Source organism: Diceros bicornis, chromosome 15 (genome assembly GCF_020826845.1).
Source record: "Diceros bicornis minor isolate mBicDic1 chromosome 15, mDicBic1.mat.cur, whole genome shotgun sequence".
NCBI lineage: Eukaryota > Metazoa > Chordata > Mammalia > Perissodactyla > Rhinocerotidae > Diceros > Diceros bicornis.
In genome coordinates this window covers 15,651,422-15,673,022 of record NC_080754.1, presented here as the reverse complement: position 1 = coordinate 15,673,022, position 21,601 = coordinate 15,651,422, and the positions used below count along the sequence as shown (strand labels likewise).

Below are 21,601 nucleotides of genomic sequence, written 5' to 3'. Positions count from 1 at the left end.
AATGTCAGGCTTCCAGGATTTGTTCCAAGGGGAGACGTTTTTACAAACTGAGAGTCCCCAGTGGTGCTGAAAAACCCAAACACAGTAGCCCTGGCTCTGCAGATGCACCAGCAAATGGAACGCGCTTCATGCATGTGAAAAACTGAAAATGAGCTGGATGACTCCCAGTCTCCAACAAGAGAGGGGGCCGAGAAACCACAACCCAAACGCTGATTTGTGATTTCAAAATCCTTCTTTGTGTGATGATCTTTAAGACATATTCGTCCCTCTAGAAACGAAGTGCTTTCAAGATACAATTTCTGCCTTGGCGATGTCCACTGAACAGCTCCAAGCACCCCACAGGCGGGAGCCTAATAGAAGCCAGACCCAGTAGGGGCATCATCCTCTCCCCTCCCCTGCGCCCCTGCTCCCCCGGCCATCCAGCGCTGGCCTCATGCTTCCACTGGGCTCAGAAATGAAAATAAGAAATGGAATGGTAATTAGTCACTGTCACACACACTTAGAGGGTGACTGCGGCCTCGGCCTGGCATTTCGGATAACCACGCACGGCCTCTGCCAGCCTGCCCCTTGGTGAGGCAGTTTCGTGGCCACCTATTGGCCTGAAAAATATTATTCTTGCTCTCATGCTGGTTCTTGTCTCCTGGGGACCATGAGCATTTGGCCTGCCCTGATCTTTGTCTACAACTCGGAGATGGAGGTGTCCAGTTACACAGGGAAATAAGGATTAGGACCAGCCCTGCCCCATAACCTGGGCTGAACAATACGGCTTTTTGTTAAAAACCCATTCACCCCTTTGCTGGCTGTCTATGAAGAGGCCAGTGGACCAAGGGTTAACGAGAAACTGCTCCCCGTGGATGCCACCTAGGAGGCAGCTTTGCCTTAGGTGTCTTTCTGACGACCCCAAAGTCTCTGTGGCCTCATCCTGACCCAAGGTGTCCAGGAGACTGTGTAGAGGGAAAGAACAGAATGAGAAGGGCCGGCAGGGTCCAGAGCACTTTCCACCATGCAGGGCTGGTTTTGTTTTTTGTTTGTTTGTTTTGGAGGGGAAAGAAGAGTTGATCAATACTTTTAGTTCCACGTTCATATATTTTCCATATTTTCTACCAAGTGCACATAGCACTTTTATAAGCAAAAATAATATGAATGTGTAATAAAACCTAGCATTTATATTATTACTTATCAAATAAGGTTTTAAAAAATCCATTTAAGAACAATAATTTTCTACGGTCTAAGGGCCTGAGAAAGCAAACAGCACGTCCCTGGGATGAACAAAAATGTTTTCAAGCACATTTCCGTGAACGGCATTTCATGTCCTCCTCCCCTGCAGGGTAAGAGCAGGAGAGAGCGTGGCCTTGAATGGGGGGGGCAGCCTGGGGGCCCTGTCCTGCCTCACGGTGTCCAGGGGCCTCAGCTCTGTCTCTGCACCCTGTCAGAGCCAGAGAGTCCCTCCTAATAGATCCCAAAATGTCCCCCTGGACAGACCTCCTTCTGTCAAGGAGAAGGGGCTGAGGTCTGAACAACGTGCCAGTCAAAGGCCTGCTTGTCAAACCCCAGCCGTGCTGAATCAGGAGAACTGAGGGGGTATTTTACACCCTCAGAGAAAACACTTGTTCACAAATATTTGTTCTCCTGGCTCTAGAGCTGGCTTGCCATGCCAGAGTTCCTGCAAGTATGTACCCAGCAGAGCTCACTTGGGTTGGAAAACAAAACAGAACAACATCAACAACCAGTGACAGAGGGAAGACGGGAGGAGGAGGATGGTGAACAGGGGGACTCATGGTTCATGCTCCTCCGGGACTGCAAGCTGGTGCCATTAGCTTCCGGGAAACCAGTGCACAGAGCTGAGACCTGAAGACACCACGCGGCTTTTTCCTGGGCCTCTCAGGGTCACAAACGCCCAACTCACAACCCGCTTCCTGGGAGGTGGGAGGGAAGCACACTGAGCAGACAGGTCATGATCAGCAGTGGGGACCGCTGGTCCAGGCGTCAGGAGCTCAAGGGGCGATGGCCAGTGGTCGGGGACCCCGCCCAGCCTCATTGACAGTGGTGGGCATGCCGCTGGGCACCATACCTTGCGGTGTTTGACCACGTAGTAGAGGATCGGCGCCTGGCTGCCCCCCTCATGCCGAGGCCGCCACACCAGCTCGTACGAGTCGGTCTTGGAGGTCCGGGGCGAGCTGAGGATGATGGGCGCCTCGGCGGGAGCCACCTGCCCCTTCTCTCCAGGGCACGGCGGGGAAGCTGGCCGCGCTGACGTCGGGGGCCTGGGGAGCTCCACGCGCCCCCTCAGCATCTGGTCAGGGCTTCCGGGCCTGGAGGGCGGCATGGGAGATGTGGCAGTGTCCGGCTTAGCATCCCGCCATGGCCTCAGGGTTGTGCCTGGAGGACCAAGCAGGAAAGACAAGGGAAGGAAGAGGGCGTTAGTGCCCCTGGTCACTTGCTAAGCTGTTCCTCAGGGAGAAAGAAGGCAGAGAGACTTGCTGGGGCAGGAAGAGTCCTCAGCTCAGGACCTGAGGTGACCATCAGCCCGCTCATCAGGACCTGAGGTGACCATCAGCCCGCTCATCACAACCTGAGGTGACCATGAGCCTGCTCATCACAACCTGAAGTGACTGTCAGCCTGCTTGACACACAGCCAGGCTCTGTGGGAAAGAGAGGGCCGGCGCCTGACCTGCCAGGAGGGAAAAGCAGCCTGTGCCCATTGCCCAGGCTTCTTGCTGTGGCCCAGGGGCAGCAGGCAACCATCTCTGCCTGTTTCTCAGGTTGTTTTCCTGAGCCCATACCAGCACGTCTTGAGTGAACGATCTCGGTTTTCCTTCTGATGTGCAGGAACCCTGTGCTCTCATTCTCATCTAGGCTGAGGACAGGAACATGTCCTTTCACTGTAGGATCTTAAAACTATAACGTGGGCCTTTTCCTACACCACTGTGGCGGCCTGGAAATGTGAGACATGAAGTCAACTGTAAACAGCCTCTGAGAATCTGAGAGGCCGGGAGAGGCAACACTTTCTTCAGGAAGCTTCCACAGACTCTGCCAACACTAGTTTTTCCTTTACCTGACGTCCTCCACCACAGGAGGTTGGCACCTGATAATGTTGATTCAGTATTTTATTATTTGTTGCCCTATTTTTCTCAAATTCCTTCCCTGGTAAGTTTTATCTCCTCCATGAGCAAGTTCTTGAGGGTGGGGTCTTTGATATGTTCCTCTGCATCCCCCACATTACCTAGCCCAGTGTTGAGGACACAGTACTGCTCAATCTGCATAGGTGTCAACTGAAATGCATCAAGCTGAGGACAGACTTGCTTTTCTTTGTGCCAGAACAGTGGTTGTCAAACTGGGTTCCATGGAACCCTCAGATTCTGCAAACTAATTCAAAAGGTTTTTTTAGAATACAACAGTTAAATGGGTCATTTTCACTAATGAAAATTTGCACTTCTAACTTAAGTTAATGTAAATTTGAACTTACAACTAAAAGCCACTTTAATCTATTTTATATATTGGGGTTTTAAGTAGGATTTCATTTGAGAAAAGGATTCTGTGAACATTCAGCTGGAAATCTCAGCCCTCAGGCTGCACTCACCTGGCCTGGCAGTCCTCAGCTGGACCACGGCGTGGGCGCTCCCGACCTCGTTCTCGGCCATACACTGGTAGACGCCTTCGTCCTCAGGCCCCACGCTGACCACCCGCAGGGCCCGCCGGGACAGGCGGAGGCGCTGGCTGGAGGTGAGGGGCACGGCATTCCTCAGCCACAGCACCGAGGGTGGGGGGTTCCCGCGCACCTCACAGGTGAGCTTGGCGCTCTGGCCCCATGGGATGACCAGCTGGGACAGCTCCATGGTGACCTCGGGGGGTTCTGCCAGGAAACCAGAGCAGGGATGAGAGAAGCTGGGTTTTTCGTCCAGGGCTAGATAGGCTGGGGAGGGGCTGCCACCAGGAATGGCTCTCTCCTTCCCTGTGTGGTTGGGAGAGGGAAGCAAAGGTCCCATGTCCCCTCCATCAGAGTCACGATGGGAAAAGGCATAAAAATGGCTGCCAGGCCTGGACACCCCAGTTCCTGGGATCAAGGGGCTGCGGCCCTCAGTTCTTGTCTATCCTCACTCAGCACCTGTGTGAGCTCTCACAGGCACTAATCCTGTCTGGGTCTCGGGCTATGAGCTTCTAGAAAGGCACTCAAGAGAAGGCCGAGGAGAATGTCTGCAGGAGACACTCACCGAACACCTGGACATTGTAGAGGATGACCGCTGCCCCGGGCTCCCCAACCCCGTTGTCGGCCATGCAGCGATAGGTCCCCGAGTCCTCCTCGCTGGTGGTGTCGATGAGGAGATTGCTCAGCAGGAAGCGGGTCTTGTTGTAGCCAGCGACACTGGACCCGTCCTTGGCCCAGGTGACCCGCGGGGGTGGGATCCCACTGGCCACACACTCCAGGATGAGACTTTGGCCTTTGGTGACAATGATGGTCTGGGCCTCTGGGGGGTAGATGATGCGGGCAGCCTCGGCAGTGGAGCCTGGAGGGGCGAGGAGGGGAAGGACAGCAGGTGGGACCAGGACTTCATGCAGAGGATCCCCCGCTCGCCCAGGATGGCTCAGCCCCTGGAGGCAGTCCCAGAGACATCCTGGAGACGGAATCAAACAGCCCTTCAGGGGCTGATGGTCTACATAAAGCGGGGCAAGTTACTTGACTCCTCTGGGCCTTGGTTTCCTTATGGGAAACAAGGACCTCCTTCTGCAGACAGCTATTATGAGGAAGAAATGAGATAGCAGTGGAGTAGCATTGTCGACACAACATATATACAGATGACTATGTGTGTTGGCAAAGAGAGAAAGATGAGACGTGGATAGAGAAACCATTTAAACGGTGCAGGCGATTTTTCTTGCTTGCAGCTCAGCAAGTGTGCTCTGAGACTGAGGATGAGATGGAGACAAGGATCCGAGGTGTCCCCCAAAGCCCACCCATGGGACTCAGTTCCCAAGTGTCTCTCACACTGTAAGCATCTCACAGTGAGCATCTCCGAGCTGAGTGGGACCCGTTGTTTAAATACATGCATTTCTCATATCGCGAGGTCCCTAAAAGAAAATCCACTGCATCATCAGGGGCTCAGCTGAGGAAGCAGCCATCTTTTCCGGTGCTGGGAGAAACTGCCCAGAGCTTACTGAAAGGCAAGTTGCTCTCCAACATGCCGCCTTCCTCAGGGATCTTCAAGGAGCATGCGGATTCTGTACTTTTGCTATATGTGCCAATCAGTGGCATATTCAGGTTTTATAAGACCTGAAACTTACAGAGCTTGGGAGGTCCTCTTCAAGAAAAAGAATGCAAAATTACAGATATAAATTAGGTGAGTGAGGGACCGCTGAAGTTTTGCTTTATTAGCTTCATGGTAAATCTACGTCTGTGGCCCACTCTAAAACCTAACTCCACGTAAGATGTCATTCCACTGAATATGCAGCCCAGGACAGTGCCTGGCACACAGGAGGGGCTCAGAAAAGGTAGCTGTTGTTTTCATATTAATGGGGGGATGGTGTGTGGACCTCCATGGACTTTCACCAGAAGGAGGTGTTGGGCCCAGCTCCGCAGTGCCGACAGTAGACACAGCCAGGCCGGCCTGGTGGCCTCACATGGGCACAAGTGCACTGCTCTCTTTTCTATGCATATGCTGTCAGCTGCTGAGCGCCAGACTGTCCTGCTCCAGCAAACACATCCCAACAGATCCCCCCACTGAAAGTAACTCAGTGAAGGAAAGCTCTCAACAGGCAGGAGGAAGGGGGTATCGCCTACAGTGCTATGATATGACTAGCAAGCACGGCCATCTCTGAGCCGGGTGACGGCTGTGCGCTGTGAGAGGCTGGCACTAGGGCTGGCTGGAGGGGAGCGGACCCCACCCTGGCTGAGTCCTGAGTTACGGATGTCCCACTGGCCCCAGCCCCACCTCGGAGCACACAGATCTGAGCGTGGACTGGGGCACCCCCAGGCTCCCCTCCATTAGCGAGCCCCTGCCCCTTACGGCGCACACGCAGCCTGTCGCTGGAGCCCGAGGTTTTCACTTCCTGGGTCACTGGGTTGTAGGCGGCACACTTGTACATTCCCTCGTCCTCCTGGCTGGCGTTCACGATCTGGAGGTTCCCTGACGGCATGATCAGGTAGTTATCTGAGGAAAGGGCAGGGCGAGGGGAACATGGGGTGAGTTGGGGCCCGGAATACTGCACTCCACAGCTCCCACAAAGTGGGGGGGTGGGTGGGTAGGGCAGGAGCCAGGAGCCCTACACCTGAAACCCAACAAGCCCAAACCCAAAACGCTCTTCTCCCCATAAAACCTCACACTAGTGGGACAGAAGTGCCAGGGAGTGAAACTAACTAAGCGAGCAGCTAATAAACTGGCTAGCTGACTGACTGACACCCCCGAGTCACTACACAGGTCTATGGAAGAGTGTTTTATACCTTCAAGGGGTCTAGGGTAGGTGGAAAGGAAGCAGGAGCTGGGGTCTGCCTGACCTAGGCGTAAACTCTGGGTCTGTGGTGTACAAACTGTGTGATCTTAGGCAAGTTAATGAACCTCTCAGATCCTGTTTCCTCATTTGTAAAATGGGATAATGTGTGCTGCTTCAGAGCCATTGTCAAGATTGAGGGGCCATGCTGCATCCATGGGGGATGAGATGATAGTTCCTGCAAGCCACCAGGAAGGGAGGAACTGACTTTAGAACCTCCCATCAGTCTCTGCCATGGTCACGCCTCTGAGCCACCTACTTCACTACTGAATTTTTGCAACCAGAGAGGAATTTTCTAACCCCCAACCACTGCCCTCTGCATGAATGCCACTGAAGCCCCTTCCTCTGCGTCATTGGCCTGCTAGGCGTTGTTTGCTTCTGGACCAGGGGGGCAGTGGGAGTGGGGCCCCAGGGCTGTGTTCAGCTTCTTTCAACAAGAGACAGATTCACAGCTTCTGGACACCCCAGTGACTGGGATGGTGTTCAGTTTCCCAGCAGGCAAAGCACTGGCCGTCAGCTCTGAGCTTTCTGGTGGCCTGCCCTCCAAGCCGTGGTGCCCCTGCACTCTAGGCTCCCCGAGCCTGGTGCCGGCCTGCCACTGGGCTGCCCCAGGTGTGAGCTGCTTAGGCAAATACCAGACGGAATGGGAAAGCCCTTGACTCTTGTGAGAAGGGCAGGCCTCCTCTGGGGGCCACTGACAGGCTTCTGCTAGGGACGGGAGGGACAGAGACGCTTCTCTTCTCACTCTCCAGTTATTTCTGAGTGGCAAGTTTAGGGTTGTTAGCCTTTGAAAAAATAGTTTTCTCTATCTTCCATAGTGAATGTATATGCCTTTCATAACCAGGAAAAGTTAATAAAAATATTTTTAAATCTATAGGATATTTTAAAAGGCACACATTTTGAGCTGTAGGGCCTAGACATGTTGGGTCTACTTGGCCTTGAGTGCAGGGTCAGTTGTGGGAAGAAGCTGACTTCGTCTTGGAGACACCCTGTCCCTGCTGGCACTCTGTGGACCAAAGCTTGGCCTCCCCTGGACCAGCTGTCATGTCCACTGGGGCCTGAGCAGGAAGCTGTGATTGCTGACACAGCTGCCTGGCCAGGAGAATGGGGAGAGGGAAAATCTCAAGTTCCAGTAAAAGGCTTGCTCTGCTGTGTGGGGAAGAGCTCCCACCAGGGAACCCCACAGCCCCAGGAACGGCTGGGCCTGTCAGGCAGCCTTCCTGTGTGTGCCTGGTGGCAGGGAGAACCTGGAACCCTGTGCTGACAGCCCCAATCAAATAACAGCAGCCCAGCAACATCTCCCAGGGCCTCAAAGGACGAAGAAATTCCTCATGACAGGGCAGAGACCTCCATAACGGAAGCCAATCCCTCTAGGATCCGACAGCGCTATCAACACGGAAGACAGCTGACCAGCGTGAGGAGGGGCTGTCGTGTGTAGATGGGGGTTTGGGAGGCAGTGGTCAAAGCCGCCAGCTTCCCTCTTCGTCTCGGCCTTTGGGCTCCTGCTTGCTCTCTCACCTCTGGACGCCTCCAGCCACTCTTGTTTGACACTGTATCGGACCTGGGCTTTGGGGTGGCTCTCAGGAAGGTGGCACGCAATGACTGCCGTGTTCCCCTCATCTACTTCAATCACGTGCTGCACATCTAACTTGAAGTCCTGGAGATCTGTGGAGAGAGGGGTAGGGGCCAGTCGGGTCTTGAGGGAGGAGAGAGACAAAGGCAGCCTTCCAAGGTGGGTTTATGGCTTGGTATCTTCAATCACAATAGATGGCTGCAGGAACCTCACACACTGGGGGCTCTCCAGGGGTGCTCCGAGTCCTTCTTCCAGCCTTTTGTTGTCTGTAGGAATTTTCTAGGACAGAATGTGTGGCCCTCATCACACAAGGAGTTCTACTTGGTATGTATAAGCTGGAGGGTGGGGGCGGGTGTAGAGAATTCCATCAGGAGGAGCCCGTGACAAAGACCAGCCTCTTCTCTTACATTGAGACATGGGGCTGAGTTGGCCAGGTCCATTGGTCTTATTGAACCTGGCTGGAAATGGGTCCCGGTCGAGGCACAAATGTCCCGGCACAGCTCAGCTAACAGAGGCTGAAGGAAACAATGAAAGAGAAGTCTGATGTCTTTTCTCCAGTTCAGTCAAGAATAGCCCTCCCCGGTTCTTCTCAGACATCCACAGTGAAAAGTGACAGGCCCAAGAAGTCACTCAACTGCCAACCAGGGTTATAACCAGAAGACCACGGTTATAACCAGAAGGCTGATTCCTGCTACCCTGGAGCCACAGTCTATGTCATGGCTAATCCTTTCTCAGGGCTGGGGGTGGGGAACTGTAGATGCCCTAAGGGTTTTCTAAGGCAAAGAGGGATCTCCCCAGTGTGGCGTAATGGCCGGGGAATGCGGAGGAGCCAAGGGTCCTGACACCAGGCTGCAGTCTCTGGCAGCATGGTACCCATCTCTCTTGACTTGGCTCGGTGGAAGACTGGGCTCTAAACTGGGAGAGAATGGAGATCCATTTGGAACAAGGGCAGGATGTTTCCCAAACAATCCAACAGTCCAAACAAGAAAACTCTCTTTATGTGAGCCAAATCACTGATGCTGCAGAACAAAATGGGCCATTTGTGCAACAAAACCACATTCTAAATTTGGTCTTCAGGATTGTAGCAGAATTTAATTTAAGAGAGGAAATAAAACTCATGGAGAATAAGATAAGAAAGATGAAAATATTTACCCAGACTCTCTTCATAAAAGTACTTGGAAAGCCCTGGAGGCACCCTCTCTGAATGCTGACCACACCAAATTCTGCTCAGCTCCTGAGAACTGATACCATCGAGCTGACTGCAATTCCACTGCAAGATTCCACCTGCCTGGGTTGCTGTTTCCACTGGAGACGCAGAGAAGGCAACAGGAGTAGGCGAGCATCAGGTTTCTCACAGAAGACAAGAGGTAATTACCAAAAACAAACTACTCTCACCATAAGAGAGCCTGGTGATCAAACTCAGTGAGGTCAGGAGGTTTCCCGCTTAGTGGAACTTTCCCAAAGCTCTTCGTCAAGCTAAGCCAGGGCGGGAAAGTCCTTTTGTTTCTGTGAAAGGATTGTGTCCCTTCAATCACAATATTAGATTGTGAACTTTTTAGGGGTGAGGACCAAGTCTTGTTCATATACGTGTCTGTGGAGCTAACCTAGGGCCCGGCCCAAGTACATGCTCAGGAAATGTTGAATGACTGCAGGAATGATTATCTTGGAAGCTGGGCCCCTCAAGTCAGGTGCGACATGCCCATTTATGTTGCCCATGAACTCAAATTTCCTAGTTGCGTTTGGCCTACATTGTGAGCTCAAGGACAAGGGCCTAGCACAACACATTGTCCATGAACCTTTTCTCTAAGTGTGGCCAACCTTTTCTCTAAGTGTGGCTATTTTGAAAATAGAATGTTTCTTGAGAGGTTACTTCTGGGGTCACAGGAAATAAGTGAACAGGTCTAACAAATGTGGAGTAAGAAATGCATGCTGCTCATGAGTGGTGTGGCAAAAACAATGATGGACGGCTCGATTCATTTCTATAGCCCCCTTGTATTTTCCAGGCTGACTGACCAGTGATTTCTCTCTCAAGATGAGATCTCTCATGGATTGCTTCCTTTGGGTGGGTGGAGAGACTTCTGGGCTTTTAAAGAATTATCTCCTCATTATTTAATTTTGTGTGTGTGATATCTGACCCTAACGAAATCATAAATTCCTAGTGGGCAGCCTATTAATTTTGCACTCCACACCCCAACCCCAAACCCCACTGCACAGTATTCAGGATATAGCAAATGCTCTAACTCCTTGTTAAATGAATAAATAGTTTGGAAGGCTGAGCCCAAGGCTAGCTTCATGGGCATGCAATCTGTGCAGCTGCACAAGTCTCTACGCTTGGAAGGGGCCAATGCTTGGTTTAATTGCTCTGCTGTCACCGTCTTGAAATTCTTAATAATGTTTGAACAAGGGACCCCACATTTCATTTTGCACTGGGCCCCGCAAATTATGTAGCGCAGTACTGGCTGAGCCTCTCAGCCAAGACAGCGGATGTGTTTTCTCTCCGAGAGGAGGAAGACATGGACTACGGGAAAGGGTAGACTGCCTGTGCTCAGTGTGTTCTAGCTAAATTGGTAACTGCTTCTCAAAAGCAATGCACTTAAACAATGCGAAAGCCTTAATCCTCCTCGGCACGGTGCACGCCATACCTGCCAAGTCAGGAGGCTCCCCACAAAGCGAGCTGTGAGCGATTGTGAGCTCGGGGCATCTGGAAAATTCCTCAGTCACTGAAAAGCACTCTCTTCCACGGTCTAATAAAACTAAAACTACTCCACCAAGAGTTTGTTTTCTCCTCCTCCTTTTCTTTACCTCAATCCAAGAAAATTTGCCTCAAGCAAGAATATACTTAAACCTAACAGATCATTTTGCAAGAAAGATGTGAGCAACTGAAAGGAGTTTGGCACCAGAATGTCATCTCCATCTTAATGGCCCTGGGCTCCTGCCCCATTGTAACTGAGGGCTTATCCAGGCAGCAGCACGCACTCCTCCAGGCTCCACCTCACCAACCCAGTACTAGAAAACACTATGCCCCCCTGAAGCTCCTCTTGGCTCCTTCTGTAGCCTCTGACAACTGCTGGGTTGGAGACAGAAGGCTGTGCAGTGGGGGAGGCACAAAGCTGGGCACCGGTCAGCCATGCAGCCAGACAGCCCCTCTGTTCTGATGCCAACATGTGCACAACGGTCCATGCGGGCAGGACTGAGGACACCCCAGCTGGGCATCCAGCTCCCCACAAGGGCCTACTGGCAGGCGCGCCTTCCTGGCTTGAAAACAAATAAGAAGCAGTTTGGACCTTGGCCCTGTCCCCTCCCTGTGCCTCCTAAGCTTAAGCCTTAGCTGTTGCTTTGCTAGACAAATGCTCACGACTTGGCTGCTGGAGCAAACGCTGAGTTTCACCAGGAGATCAAAGGCAGAGTAATGAAGTGATGAACGATCTGAAAATCAGAGCACCCCTTTTTCCAGTGTTTCGGGGCAGGAAGGAGGCCAGGGAAGAGTGGAGACTCCATGATCAATAACAGCCTCATCAGCCACCAGAGGCAGATGTAGAGAAATCTAGTTGGCTGCCTATGAAGGAAACCAGTCTGTTCCCAGGCCCCTTTGTCTGCAAAGCCGGTTTCCTGGCGAGTCCCTGGGCTGCTCAGAGAGCCTTGCTGGGAATCAGGGGCAGGCCCCTCAACAAATGGGGTGAGCAGGGCTCTCTGCAGAATGATGGATCAGATTTCATGGGGAAGTGGATTGACAGGACACCTGCCCTTGTCTGTTGGCTGGTGTGTTTGAGAAATCCATTAGAGGAATGTGTTTGCAGCTTTAATCCTCTTACCTTCTCTCAGCCCCTCTTGTGCATCCTCTCTTGTGTATTCTTCCAGCTATTTTACTAACTTGTCTGCACTAATCAAAGGCCAACAGGCCCACTAGTGCTGTTTCTCAGCTCTCAACAGGTCAGAAGCCCTGGTCTTTGGTGCCATCTCTGAGTTTACTGACTTTCTTTATCTGTCATGGAACTTTGTGCTTTCTGAGAAAGCCCACAATATTCTAGGCTCCATACAGAACCCTATCCAGTTCCTTCCTTCTAAGCACTCAATGTCTTAAGGCAGCACGTATCTTCTGACAGATCACCTCCATAGGACCCTGGACGCACAGATGACAGGGAATTGTTCAGACACAAATCATGAGACTGTTCTGGGTTTCCTCTTCACATTTACAGGGTACCTTCTTGGCCACAGGGAAAAAAGAAGACAAATAAAAGACACTGAGAAGCACGTGGATGTGGGTGTGGCTGCCATCACCAGGATCATACATGAAACAACAAATTGATAAGTTTTATCTTGAGCCCCTTTTGAGTTTTTCTTTCTCACTATCTTCTAGCCTCGATCTCTCCTTTACTTAATAAAAGGCTCAGTAGAGCTATCAATTAAATCACAATATTTGGTGTATGTTCATGCATTCTCATAATGCAAAACTGTCAAATCTTAATTTAGGTTCATCCCCCCGATTTTCATAGACTGTACACGTCCAGTTACAGGGCGCCCTGTGCCTCAGCAGAATGCCCCCAGGATGATCCACGAATTTAACAATCACTTTCAAGCAGTTTCCTCACTGATCCATCCTCTTCTCCCTGAGTCCTCCCTTAGGCCGCAAATTAAAGTTCAACTCTGCTGAAGTAAGAGGTCAAGTAAGACAGCGCCCTCAGCTGGAGGCTGCATGGAGTTACCAACATTCCCAGCTCCATGAGCTGAGCTGAACGCTTAAAAAAAATTTGGCTTTCTACTCATCCAGGCATTTCTCGTGTACAGTCAGTCCTGACCTGCCCTCCTGCCTGTTCTCAGGGATCACAGGACAAGCCTGCACCCATCCTGCTGAGGTTTGGATGGATCCACAATCCAGATTGTGGGGGCACTGCATTGAGCTCACTGGCAACGCTGCTGGGACGGCTCAGTAGCCTCGTAGCCATAGGCTAGTGTCTGGGCTGACTGATAATTCTACTCCCTCACTCTCATGGCCTCCAAGCCTCAACTTGTCCCTGTGGCGGCTTGCTGTGTCTATGGCTAATGTTTAAAACATGGAAAGAGTTGGCTTTAATGGAGCACTCCTCAGTGGCACGTTGACCCCGTGGCCCTTCCTTGCACCTTAGTCCCTTTTTGAAAGATGGAAGTAAAGCTAAGAGCTTTCACTGGCAGAGGCTGCAGCTCTCTGCTCTGCAGAGGGACTTGGAGGTGAATTCAGAGAAGGTGAAGGGTCCTTCGCACTGCCTCCCTGTGTGGCTTCTGGCAATGCAGGGGCTCTTCTGTGCCCCGAGCTGCTTCACTGGTCAGTGGAGAATCACAACACGACTTTCCACCTCCAAGTCACCCAAGGAACCGTGACTTGGCATGACCCCAAGATCAGCCCTCTGAAATAAAGCACTCTGCAAGTGGACCAACCACAGAAGTAGAATAGAGGCCACAGCCTAACGGCGCTTCCATCAGGTCAGAGAGCTTGGTGCCTGGTGAGTGGATGTAACTGGGTTTACTGCAGGATGGGCAAGCAACTCAGAAGCCACGCATTCTGAGTAGTGACTAAGCCTTTTACCAGTCTGTAGCCCTGGGACACAGACCACTGAAGCCAAACCCAACTGCAGCCCATAAGGCTGGGCAAAATCAGCATGTTCTGTAGTCAGCATTTGGCACAAGACCATCCCCCTCCAGGCATCATTGCTTCTTTCATTCAGCCAGCCAGGAGCTGCAGAACAGTCTGTTATGCCAGGCACTGCAGAAGATACCAAGGAGACATAGACATAGTTTCTAACCCCGGGGAGTTTTAATCTAATAGGCAAGACAGATAAAAACAGCAAGGTAGGACACAATAATTCGCAAAAGTGCTGTCCCCAAGCATAGTCCCTACCCTCTCTACCAGCATTCCAGCCTCAGCCGGGTCACTTCAATCTCCAGAGAAACCTTCAAATGGGGCTGGCAGAGTGAGTGCTGCTCCTCTCTCTGCAAGCAGGACTGTGGATAAATACATTTGCTCTCTTTGGGATTTTTTCCTGCCTGTTCAATTGCACAAATAATTTTGGCTCCAAAACTCTCTTCTGACAGCCATGGAAACATGACAGGAAATTTCTCAAACACACTTTCTGATGAAAGCAAGGCATGTTCTCTTTTATGTAAATAAAAACAGTTTCCATGGGGAAAAAAACCTTTGCAGATGCCAAACACATTAGTTGTTAAATCTTTTCTTTCTTTTCCTTTGAGTTGGGGTGGGGTTTGCACCCAGATTTGAGCAGTGGGAGAAAGCTGAGGATGGAGGAGAGATTAAAGAGCCAGGGGGTTGAGGGCAGATGATCAAAGTTAAGACAGGAGGTGGGCAGGCGAAGAGAGAGGGCACTAAGCAAGGAGTGTAAGAGAAAAAAGGAGGGAAAATAAAAAGAACCTAGTTTGCAATGTCATTAAATGATTTGCAACAAACTGGCCTAATGCTTCAGGAATTTCTTGGCTTGAACCAATTAAAAATATATTTTTTTTTTTTTTAAAAAAGACATAATAAGAGAAAAAGAAATGTGATTAATCCTTGAAGACAAGTCAAGGATGGGAGCCATGTCTCCACTGAGTCTGGCAACCAGATGAACTGAGATGCCTGCAGACCATCTCATTTTCTGACTGCAGTGCTGCTATGAGGTAGGGCTGGTTAGCAGAAGTGGGGAGTTGCTTTTGGACTAGATGAAGGAATGAAAGGGTTTGAAAAATAGACTGAAGAGAGAGAGAAGAAGGAAAAAAAGATTTACTTGCCAGCAACCCACATCACACATATTTCTCTGATCAACCAAGTATAAACTATAAACTTAGCAATGGGAAAATTAATGTGAATCCTGGTGGTCTGGACTCATCAGAGCCAGAGCTGGATCCTGGCACAGTCTTTGGCAGGAAGAGAGAGAGGGAGAAAATGGAGTCATAGGCGCTCAGAGGAAGAATGGAGATGAGCACTTCAGCATGACCTTAACAACAGAATTCTAGGTGGGAGAGGCAGCGGCATTGTCCGAAGACCAGTGGGGCCCACAGTGGTTCCCACTTTTTCTGCCCACACATCTGGGAACTACATATTCCTATAAGCAGAGGTGGCTACCGAAGCCACCCACCCACCATCTCTGACGGTGTCTCCTGAGGTGTCCAGTAGGACGTGGAGCCACATTGACGGGCATCTCCCTTCAAAGGTTCCAGAGGTCTCTCTGAACATCTCAATTTCTCTTCAATAGCCTTTTATGTTTCTAACATCCAACAATTTTTCTACACCCTTCCTGAATCTGTTTGTATCTTCAACCTGTTTATATCCTGAATCTGCTTCATCCTCTCTTATTTACCTCCTTAAAACGTTTAATATATCAGAATTTGGTGAAGAAACCTTTGTTCACCTTCTGCATACCCTTCTTGATCTAGATTTCAAACATATTTTATCTGGGAGTCTTCCTCTTTCTAGACATCCACTGAAGGCCTACTGTGTGCCAGACCCTGCATAAAGCAGTGTGGTCACAGAGATGAACAGCAACAGTTCCACCCTCCAGGCAAGGAGACTGCGGCAGGAGAGGGCTATGGAAATAAAGCCAGGATGTGAGGAAGCTGGGGAGAGGAGAACCCCCTCCAGACTTGGGAAATTGAGGGGGTCAAGATTCCTAGAAGAGAAGATAGCTGAGTCTTGAAAAGGGAGACAGAATTCATTAAGCCAAGGGAGGTGGGAACTTTCTGGGGAAAGGAATGGAAAGCAAGATGTTGCAGGTAGATGGAGCGCCATTCCAAAAACAAGGGGCAAGTGCAAGATGTGCTGAGGACATGGTGGAGTTTGCTGGGTCTAGAGTGGGAGGCAGGGCTGAGAGAGGGGCTTACGAATCACACTACAGCCTGAGTCTTATTCGGTGATTCCTGGAGTCTTCAAACGTTTTTAAGTAGAAGAGGAATACAGTCACTCAAAATTAAGCACAATTTTCCCTACAGGAAAAAAAAAATGCTGTTTCTGCCTCAGCAAGTTTTTTTTTTTTTTTCCCCTTTTGCTTACATTTTTTCTCACTATTAAGTGATAGTCCTTTATCTTAGATGTGAACACTTTGTTCCATTTGCAGGACTGACTCACTGTTCTATAGTTCTAGGGGTTATTACCAGATTCCAAAAATGGCTGAAAGTCTAAAAACAAGATCAAAGTAGAAATCTCTACACTTTTCCACACACAAGAAAGGGGGAACCAATGGGCTCATTTGCTCTCTTGATTCTTGCTTTTTCATTTTAAAGGAACCATCTTGCATCATGTTCCTTAAAGGGTTCCAGTGATTTCAAGTAAGCTAATCAATCCCTCTCTCATCTTCCTGTGCAAAAGGCTTCTCAAAGGCTGTTCTGGTCCATAGGTTCTATAGAATCTATAGTTTGTACCTGCTTAACACACTATATGGTCCTCCTCTTTTCTCTTAGCTTAGAGAATGGACCTCGGATTTTATTTAAGCACGTAGCTGTGTGTGCAAAGAATAGACTCAGGAGAGGAGTGGGTAGGTTAAGAGCTCTAAGCATGTCCTTGGTAGAAGATGCACCATGGACTTGAGGTCTTCGTTTGGTAAATATTGACATTGCTAAATAGAGAACTGGAACTCTGGCTGTTTAAGGCAGACAGTTGCTGCCACGACGCCCTGAGCAGAGCTTACACCACACATTTGTCTGGGCACTTGCGCCAGGCCTGATGGGACTAGTATTGCCAATGCCATTTGAAGACTCCACCAGAATATCAGGGGAAATGCTCGTGAGGTGTGAATTTCTGCCTGTATCCAGTAGAAAGCAGAAAGGCTTAATATGGCTGAATAATATCTGAATATAATTCAGACATTCAAGCTGCTTAGCATCTTTTGGTTCTAAGCTGTTTTTCAATAATTTTCTTGTCCAACTAGCAAAGTAAAACAGAAAACTTATGGTACCAAGCTAAATTTCAAGCTCAAGCTAGTTCTCCTTGCCCAACTACACACCCCCACACAGAGCTGGCTCTCTCCCGGCAAAGGCAGAATCGCACGCAGCCTGCCAGGTGTCTTCAGCCCCAGCCTTCAGCTGGCAGACACTCTTCCCTTCCTGAGGCAGCTCGGGAACCACCTGTGTTTTCTTTCCTCCCCCAACTCTTCTTCCCACCACCACCTCTTCATCCCAAAGCAAAAGGCTTACACAGGATTCCCTGAGATGCCCAAGCCAACAACAAATGTTTTTCCAATTTGGAGCCAATGGTTCCTTCTTATTCTGTCAAGTAGTCACTGGCAGGCTGAACCAGACGGGGGGAGAGGGGTGGTGTTGGAAAGCACACTCTAAGGTCTTCTTTCTTAATCATAAAACATACATTCTCAAAGGGAAAAGAGATGAGAAACAGTGAGAAATGGGAGGGAAAAGGGAATAGGATGGGGTGGCAAGAAAGACACAATCACCTGGGGGCTAGATTCCGGATTTGACTGAACTCACCATGGAAATATCTCACTATGGAAATTAAACTCACTATGGAAGTACCTACACCATCCCGGAAAATGCACCAGGCTTACGTCTACGCACACAAGGCTGAAAGCTGAATTTAGCTGTTGAAGTCTGAGAAAGGTATGTGAGGACTCAAAAAATCAGAGATAAAGGTTGCCCCACACACATTGTTCAAGGCTCAACTCCTGAGTCTTCCTCAATCCCCTGAAATTGAAAGGAATCACTATTAGCCTGAGCTCCCATTAAAATCTGTTTACACCTCTGTTAGGCAGCTCCTGGGTCTGAGGTGCCTTATGGCTAACATGTTACCATTGTCCATCTTCTCTATCAGACTAAGAGATCCTCAGTAGTAGGGACTGGGTCTTACTGGGCTCTGTTGGAAATTCTAAATACTCTCCAATTCTCAGGACACCAATCTCGGAACATCCAGATACTGAACTCAGTGCTAGAGAATAGATGGTTTGCTGTTTCCCAAGTGGGACTCACGAATCTCCAGCCGGCTGGTTTGCCCTATGGATTTTGGACTTCCCAGCCTCCACAATCATGTGAGCCAGTTCTTTAAAATAAATCTTTTTCTCTCTCTCTTTCTTTCTTTTTCCCTTTCTCTCTCTCCCTATATACATATACATATATATATACATATACAGATATATATATATACACGCATACATATATATATACATATACACATACATATATATAATTGATTCTGCTTCACTAGAGAACTCTGACCCAAACAGGGATAAAAGAAGCTAGAAATATTTTAAGAAAGAACTGTCTACAGCGGTCCTTAATGGCCTATTTTGGTTCAGGGTCAGAGCCTAGAAAACCTCAAGGAAGCATCTGATGGGAATCAGAGTTGTGGGGAACTGAGCAAAAAGAAACATGACTTCTGTTTGTGGAATTCACCATGCTGAGGGCCAGGTCAGCCTAGCCTGCCAGCGCAAACCGACGATGGTCTGGTTGGAAGAACAGGCAGCAGTGAACCCACAGAGGCATACAAGGGCAGCGCCGTAAGTGAGAGGGACAACACCACTGCAGTAGCACCATGGGCTGCTCTCCAAGGTGGCTGAGAGGTGGGAATCTGGGTTTGAGAATACGTGTATATAGGGAGCTAAGAACATCACCGGCAATGGTTAGTTCTCTCTTCCTGACAAGCTGTCCTCTCTCGGCTCTGGCTATGATTTCAAGCTTTGCCTTCCTGAAGGTTGCTCCCAGAATAGAGTTGGGTGGCACAGGGCTGGATGCTCCATCCACAAAGGTTTGTTGACCAAATGGGTGAATGAATAAAGCCCGGAATTTATAAAATACTTCAAAATATTACTATCACATATTCTCTCATTTGATCCTCAAAAAACACCCCATGAGACTGACGACGTAATTAATACTGTTCTCATTTCACAGCTGTGGCAATTTGAGAGATTAAGTGACTTGCCCAAAGTCACATTAACTCTTAAGTGGCAGAGTTAAAACTTATACCCAGGATCTTTTTTTTTTGTTTCTTGTTTTTTCCAGTTTGGCTCTTCATTTACTCATGGGTTAAATTATGGTAACAAAGGACCCCTGTCACCTTCTGACCTTCCCACAAAGTCACAGAGTCATGGAGACAGCTGCCTAAGGGGAGTCCTTCTTTCCTGTCAGCTGCCTTGCCTTCTGCTCTCTGATGCCAGAAAGGCTAATTCAGGAGTCCACGCCTGGTCTTAGTGCTCACAGGCCTTAGGGAGGGTTACAGATCTGCTCTCAATTAAAGCAGCATCAGCTTAAGATTTCACATTAGCTTGAGGACCAAAATTCCCACATACAGAATTATTACCCACTTATCGCCTATTTTATTTCCAACTACGACTAGAGCCTAGGGATGATAGGGTAATTGGGAGAATTCAAGAATAAAAAAATAGAAAAAAGTTAAAAATGAAGACTTATGTAGGAGTTTATTTGCCTGGTAGATTATTGGAGGTAAGGGATAGAAAAGAGCTTCCACATTGTATCCAGCTCTGAAGAACTGGCCACAGTTACTTGCTATGCTGTGTTTGGAACAATTCTAAGGCTGAATCGGGGTCCAGGAAGAACAAATACGGTGTCCGCTGGCAGTGTCTGCTGTTGGTTCAGGTGCGCAGCGTGGGAGCGTCTGAGCCACGCAGAGTGGTTCGCCTCCTGGTAGAAAGCTCGTGAAAAGAAAGGTAAGAGGAAGAAAGGAGATCAAAGTCAAGAGCATTTCAAAAAGCCAGCCTTAGACAAGCTGGTCTGAAGTGAGGCATTAGCGACAAGAGAGATTTACCATAAATAAAGTTTAGGTTAAATAGGAAAAATAGTGCTCCACAGAGAAGAGTGGGATGGGCACCTCCAGCGTGAAGAGAGCAGTTATCCACAGGCAGGACAACCCAGAGCAGAGGGTGGGAGTGCACAGGTGAGACCTCAGGTGAAGACCAGAAGTGACGTCACCAGGTAGGGGTAAAGTCCAAGTTCATCCCCCAGCATTGGAGTAAAAGAGGTCTGGATCAGGAAAGTTCTGCTAGAGGCCTCCTCCACATCCCTAAATCCTCAAGCCAGTCCTAGCCCCCATCATCGAAAGCTTCCAGGGATCTCTAGGAGTTCACTAAAATGCAGGAGGCAGTATCTTGCCAGGTAGACCAAACAGCAAGCGCTTTGTCTGAGGATGACCATCTGAAGGCACACAGAGGAGGCCAGAGGGAAAGGAAGCCCGAGACACTGAGTGTGGGCGGGGGTGCGTGCGTGTGCCCCGGCACGCCGCTGCCAGGCCTTGCCTCTAAACGCAGACCGTGCCTTCGGTAATCCCCTCTAACGCTCAGCCTCCCTCGCACATCAGCCAACCAGCAAAACACAGCCCCCATTCTGCTCAGGAATGTGCTTTCGGAAACTTAATCTAACTGCTGAGTCTGGGCCAAATCCCCCGTGGCATTAACCCAAAGACAGCACCCCTTTCTCCCGCCTTCCTGCCACCCTGTCACGGCCTCCTCCAAGTTTGGGAGGCTACAGTTCCACCCCAACAACTCCCTCTTCCCCACAACACAACTCCCTCCAAGCCTGCTCCCTCCATTTCCAGCATTCTCCATCCTTCCAGTCAGGCTCAGACATTTCACTTCTGATTCATGTCTAAATGACAAGCCAATAGTTCTTGGCTTTTGAACAAGACTCGCTTGCTCCTGTACAAGCCCCTTCTTCTCTCCCTGTGCCTTCTTGGGATGCAACCAAACCCCTCCCTTTGTCCTTGCTGCCAACTGCGGATCCCTTCAAGCAACAGAGAAAGAAGTGGCCAGGAAATTTTTAAAAATAAAGGCTATAAATTCTCTCTCCTCAGACCGATACACCTTGAAGTAGAAGGAGGGCTCCAAAATAAACCACCTACTCTCCAACTCTGCCTTTCTCGAAACAACAGAAGGTTCAGCCTGGCTCCTAATTCAGCCAAATGAATGGTTATGTAGTTTCCTGAGTCTTCATGGATATGTGCTGACCATTTGCAGATGAAATCTCCCTCCTAGATGAGCAGGTCACCCTTTAAAGGCACAAATGTTGCTAAAAGGCACACTTTGTAATAATGAACAACTGGAAGCCATCTAATTGCCCAGCAACAGGAAAAGGGTTCCGTCCATTATGGCAGAGCCACTGGGGGATGCTCTATGGCCATTAGTAATTATGATCCTGCTCTGGTGGGGACTGAGGAGACAGATCAACTGGGAAGGGGCATGAGGAAGCTGCTGGAGTGATGGGTACACGAAGTGTACATATGAAAAATACATCAGGTTGTTCACTTAAGATTAATGCACTTTGTCCCCTTGAAACGGGTCATGCCTTTACTGGATGCATTTTATACTCCATAAAAAAGAAAAAATATGTATGCTCATATGGCCAATGGAAAAATGCTTACTGTACAATCAATGTCCAGGGGGAGAGAATAAGGATAGAAACCGTATATTCAGTGGTATCATTGAAACAGTGTGAAAATGTGGGTCTGGGTAAAGACTGGAACGGTTACTCCAAAATGATAACAGCGGTTGTGTGATGATGGTGGGCTTAGGGGAGACATTTTCTACGTATTCTAAACTTTCTATAACGTAATTGTAATTATAATTTTAAAAT

The 21,601-nt window shown here is 49.3% G+C and overlaps 1 protein-coding gene across 1 annotated transcript in view; it reads right to left on the bottom strand.

Moving 5' to 3' along the window:
• The window catches only part of BOC (BOC cell adhesion associated, oncogene regulated), a 70,389-nt gene that overhangs the window by 10,396 nt on the left and 38,392 nt on the right, over window positions 1–21,601 (bottom strand). The window contains exons 4-8 of the mRNA XM_058555792.1: window positions 7,999–8,145; window positions 6,000–6,143; window positions 4,212–4,505; window positions 3,581–3,853; window positions 2,072–2,379 (exon numbers count right to left, since the gene is read on the bottom strand). Of these exons, the coding sequence (XP_058411775.1) occupies window positions 2,072–2,379; window positions 3,581–3,853; window positions 4,212–4,505; window positions 6,000–6,143; window positions 7,999–8,145 (1,166 nt within the window). The remainder of the gene's footprint in view (window positions 1–2,071; window positions 2,380–3,580; window positions 3,854–4,211; window positions 4,506–5,999; window positions 6,144–7,998; window positions 8,146–21,601) is intronic.